General features: G+C 33.0%; 1 protein-coding gene across 1 annotated transcript; it reads right to left on the bottom strand.

The window, feature by feature from the left end:
* Positions 1-502: 502 nt before the first annotated feature.
* Positions 503-3,896, bottom strand: LOC127086279 (uncharacterized). The gene is made up of 9 exons (XM_051027012.1): positions 3,740-3,896; positions 3,577-3,649; positions 3,383-3,461; positions 3,085-3,166; positions 1,849-1,957; positions 1,474-1,562; positions 1,314-1,378; positions 1,134-1,212; positions 503-851 (listed from the first exon to the last, which is right to left on the bottom strand). The coding sequence occupies exons 1-9, from the start codon at positions 3,791-3,793 to the stop codon at positions 729-731; spliced, it is 753 nt and encodes a 250-aa protein (XP_050882969.1). The 5' UTR covers positions 3,794-3,896; the 3' UTR covers positions 503-728.
* Positions 3,897-5,626: the final 1,730 nt, after the last annotated feature.

Genomic DNA, 5,626 nt, shown 5'->3' with positions numbered 1-5,626 from the left:
CAACTTAAATTCATGCGTACCTAAATTTAATATATATGTTTTAGAATTCTGAAAATGTACGAGGTTTCCGTACCCTCCTCTATAGTTTTCTGGAAATGATCTTCAGGCTTCTGAGGCAGCCTTCTCAATGAGGCTTGCCTTTTGAATTGTTGTTGAAGTTTATGTGATTTGGTTTACCTCTGAATCTTCCAATTCTATAGTCATTCATTCTCCTTTTGTTGTGTATTTTTTTTTTGTTTTATGATACTATCATTATCAAACATCTTCCTGTCCTTTTCTACCAGGGATAGCTTGTTAAGCTGTTCCATCATAAACTGACTGATGTTGGATTTTTTTTGGTAGGATTACTTTGAACTTTCTTTTTTTTTTTTGCTGGAGAATTTTTCTTCCCAATTGGTTTGACCTTATCCATACTCCCAATGGATTGACTACCTTGATTCCATGATTAGGTTTATCTGGAGTACATTGATCTTTCTCAATGACTAGTTTATGGTGTTTACAGTGATAAAAATGATCTTCTCAATGACTAGTTTATAAGTGAATCCATCATCACCTGCAAATACAAAACTGATCTTATACTAACTCTCAACTATTTTTTTCCACCTTCTAACTTGAGTTCTGATTCTGTCTAAGCAATACAATAAATAACCATTGAAAAAGAGGGTCTCTGACAATAATGTTTTTCAATAAATGGAAGCCAGCATGGTTGGCATTTCAAGACATATCTCTCATTCCTTTGCATCTTTATTCTTCTTCCTTTTCTTTTGCTTCCGAAATTTGCCTTTTACGCACTTCTCCCATTCTTTTCTATTTCTTTGGTAAAGCATCATAGCTGCGCGGGCATCATCCACCTGAAACAAGCATTGTGGCTATCAATATCTTACAATACATGCAACTAGTATCATGATTCGAAACAAAATTGAAGCCTGCAGTAGCATGTCTCTTTTTATTGTCAACTTTGCATAAAAAACCAAACTCATTCTCGTGGCAACTTCAATTTCTTAACTAGTGAATTTCTATCCGCGAAACACAATTGACATTAATCCAACATAATTATGATTATACTATACTTTTGAAGTGATCAAATTAAAGAAGAGGGTATGAAGGAGAATCAAAAGGCTAGATAGACTAACCGGGCAATGCTCTCCTGATTGAATCTTAGCACCGAGATGTTCTGAAGCAAGATGCCTCAATGCTACTCTACCACTTGACCTGGTTAAACCCGACAGCATGTTTATCAGAATATATAACAGGGACATTTGGCATAAACTAGTACAAAGCAAATTACTAGAAAGACGGCAAGTTGACAGTACCTTAGAAACGGTGGGTACTCGGAGGTATCTCTTATATCCTTTTTGGGATGACTTAATAACAATGCCTGTAAAAGAACAGTGATACGTTCGCAGATTACAGACTGATAAACTATGCATGTAAATCTATAGAAAAAGAAAGAGAATAGCCACTAAAATCGACCTTAAGATCGTTGGACAAGGCATGGCCTACAAGGATCCTTCCGTGGATCAACTCTGCCACCTTCTTCTGAGCAGTACAAAAATCCTTTGCTACAAATTCATTTAACAATAGGTTTGCTAATCAGTGTACATAGGAATCATAAAGCAAACTATATAAAAGATTAGGAAAAATAAAATTCCTCAAAGTAATCTTAAGCTATTTCAGCTGCTTTTAAACCTAAATTGAAAGTCAGAATAATTCACTCCAAAACGATATTTCTCAACTTGAACATTAGATTTCAAACTACCTTATACCTGTTAAAATTTTATGTTGAATGCTTTTAATTCAACTATAATTTAAAATTTTAGAATGTACACAAAATTGTATTATGTGAACCTTTTCTCAGATCTTGAGGTCTTATGCCACTAATTTTAGTACGGTAGTCAACAATCCGCTCCATTGGCCGTACAAACTCGTCGTAAATAACATTGCCCCACTTGTTTACCTGTGATCAACTGAACTAATGTTAAAAATAAATTACTTAACATGGCAACGTGAGATGAAATGAAAATACTGATGATTATGGCAATACCTATTTATGTTAATGTCACAGAAACTTAGAAATTTACATTTAGTAGTATGTGTTTTACTAAATAAATGCTAAACAAGAATTCTACAATTTAGAATCAAAACCACTTCAATCTATTCAGTAAGACTTATTTCTAAGTTGAGTCTAGATTGAATTGGCTTCAATCTATTCTTGGAGTGTTGTTTTGTTTTGTTTTTCGTGTTCAACTAAACAGGTTGATCTTGAGTGAAACTTTCCTACAGAAGTTATACAGAGTGCTTACTGCACGACCTGATGATAGAAGAATCTGAAAATTCAGGTTTTCTTTTTAGTATCGCCAGGTGAAGAAGCTTGGCTTGCTTGGCAAGCTAGTACCATGGTGGAGCTCCTATTATGCCAAATCTCGCCTTTGAACCCACAAGATTCTGTCAGAATCTCGTCTGGCAACGAGACTAGCTCGCCGGTGTTGCCGAAGACACCACATATTGTCAAATCTCATCTTGTTACAGGACCAGTTCGTCAGGCAAGCCAACTTTGAAGAAAACACTGATTCTTGCTCTTCATCGCCTGGCGACAACGTCAATTTTCAGAAAGTATTTGAGGACTTTAGCAAGAATTTCTTAGGGTTCCAACATTTTTGGGATTTGAAGATTACTGCTAGGGAAGTTGAAAGGTTAAGAAGTTGAATATTGAACCTAAGGATTAAGAGTTTGAAGATTCAACTATTACCTATCATGTGTAATAATTTGGGTTGGACCTAACTCGTTCCTACAAAACCGGTTTGTAAGGTGGGGGCTGCCCAGACTTTATAAACAATAGACAGACCATATCTCTAAGTAATGTGGGACTAAATTCACCCCTTCAAACCCAACACAATGAAGGCGTTGGAGGCTGCGATGAAGACAATTCAAATGCCACAATTAGGCGACTAGGGGCAGATCGCAATGAAGGCGGAATTTCCAACAGACTAGGTATCGATAAGCAACCTTCTCTCTCTCACTTGGGAAAAAAACAAATTTCAAAATACACAGAAAATAGCAAGATGAAGAGGAACAGATTATTACCAATGATACTCTTGCAAGGGCACTTTTGTTTCCTTGACCAACCCCAACCATTTCACAATCCATGCCCACAGCATCTGTCAAACTGCCAAATGGTTAATAAGTTAAAGTAAAACATACTTCTACAACAGAGTCGAAACCTCCAAAATAACACAGCACAGCTAGATAAAAACAAATCTTCCTAGTAAAGAAGCACTTTAAATTCACAGATTTTAGTTAACAATCGCATGTCATCTTTCCATTTGATTAAAAATAACAATAACAGATGCAAACAGTGACACATAAACATCACCATATTCACCTTGCATCATCATTTACAGGATCAAGAGGGTTAATCTCACAATCATCAGAATCATCATTTAGCCTCTCTTTACGTTTCCCTGTCAAAATAAATTATTAAAAAAAAAGCTCAAGCTCCAGCACAGTAGAAGCTGCGTGAATCTTATACAGCAAACAAGTAACACCCGGAAGGAAAAATTGAATTTTTTTGCTTACCCAATATTGAATTTGGGGTGTCATCTTCAGAATCATAAGTCCTTGAAGGTTTGGAGCCATTAAGATTCAGCTTCTGCATAAAGTAAAACAGAAATAAATTAGTATAGAAAAATAGGAATGTGCTGGTATTGATGAAAAAGAAAGGAGAAGAATATAGGCAAACCTGTTTGAGTTGAACCCAGTTAGGGTTCATTTGGGTTTGCTTAGATTTCTTCATGGCTTGGCCGCCACAACGTGCGCGCTTCACAAACAGGGTTTTCAATCGAGTTCAAAGGCAATAGAAAATATGTTTGTGTTTGTGCTTGTGCTAACGACGTCGTATTAATTTCTAAGAGTTTTTTTAATTTCATTTTTTATTATTGACTTAGATTAGATTAGGATATAGTACGAGTAAAAATAGTCAAAAGAATTTTTACATTAATCATACCGTTAAATTTTTATATTTATTGATTTCTTTTTAATCACATCTAAAATATTTTGATTTAAATTTTTTTTTTTAATTTGAACTTTTTAAATAATTAAATCTTCTATTGACATTATATTAATTAATCTCTACTAAAGTCTAGAATATTTTAAATTAGTATTTAAACTTCAAAAATCATAATTAAATTGATTTTGGTTGGCATTTGTGTCGTTAACTAAATTGTTAATATTAAGAATAACTCTTATCTTTTAATTAGGGATTGATTTACTCTTTTATTTATAAAAAAAACTAAATTGATTATTTATTTCTTCAAATCGTGCAACATTTCTCTTTTTTTATTAATTTTGTTAATCAAAGTCAATTTTAATTGTCTCGTAATGTATACATGATGTTGACGTGGAGATTATTTTAAAAAGGGTAATGCTAACTTGTATCCCAAGGGCATATGTTAAGAAATCCATAAATAAAAAATTTGTTTTAAAAAAATAAATAAAATTATTAATTATAAATTTCTGATAAATTCAATACACAATTTCCAAAAATTTATTTATTTATTTATCTCTTAACTTGTGCTCTTGGGGCACAAGTTAGCGTTACCCTTTTAAAAAACACATTTAGTTAAAGCAAAAGCTCAATCCGTGTTATATCATTTGCATTTTTCTATCCAAAAAATCCTAAGACAGAAAAAAGGCTCGTGGAGAAGATGATGAAGTCGATGGAGAAGATGAGCGTGTAGGTGAAATTGAAGGTGTGAAAAACAATTTTTGAACAATAATGCACATGTGCATTTGAAGTTACAGATTTCACAATGGTTAGTAATTACCCAATTCTAATTTAGGATTTAATAATTTTGTGTACATAGTTTTTAGTTTTAGGGTTTTTTTTTTGCGTTCATTTGTTTTATGTTATGTTTTAGGTTTTAGGGTTCTTGCATAGCTCTATTTTAAGTTTTAGTAATTTGTCCCCTTTTTAATTTTAATGGTGTTGGACATAAGTCAAAATGGAAGAATACCTTAATTTGTTTATTCATCATGGTGGGTCATTTTTGGATAATGAACTAACTAATATGAAGGAATAGTTTCAGAAATAAAAATTGATGTTGATAAATGGAGTTATTTCATGTTGGTAGGTAGTCAAGGAACTAGGATATATATAAATAGATATTATGTCCTCCGTGTTGGTGTAAGCCCTAGAGGCCAATACTTTTGGTCCTTGTATCGAATTATTTATTAATAATAAAAGGCTTTTTCTTTATTATATTTGATTAATAAAGTCCCTAGAATAGCTAGTCCGTTTAATGTATCAAGTATGACTTAATCATGAGATCACATTAAACATAAGGACATTATTCTTAAAGTATCCGTAGTCGAGCTTTATTGTGAAGTGGGATAACATTAAAGCATTAAGACTATTATGTTTGTAGACTGATGATCACATCTCATGGATCATGGATAAAGAGTTATCAAGTCTTAAACATTGGTATGAATATTAAGAGTAATATTTATACCGGATTGACCCGCTATGAGAATACTATATAGAAAGTTATGCAAAGTGTCATAAGTTATTCTCATGGTGATAATGGTGTATACCACTCTTCGACCTGAAACCACTATGGATCCTAGATGT

Source organism: Lathyrus oleraceus, chromosome 5 (assembly GCF_024323335.1).
Source record: "Lathyrus oleraceus cultivar Zhongwan6 chromosome 5, CAAS_Psat_ZW6_1.0, whole genome shotgun sequence".
Taxonomy (NCBI): domain Eukaryota; kingdom Viridiplantae; phylum Streptophyta; class Magnoliopsida; order Fabales; family Fabaceae; genus Lathyrus; species Lathyrus oleraceus.
Note: the sequence above shows the minus strand (reverse complement) of the source record. Positions and strands in the feature narration are given on the sequence as shown.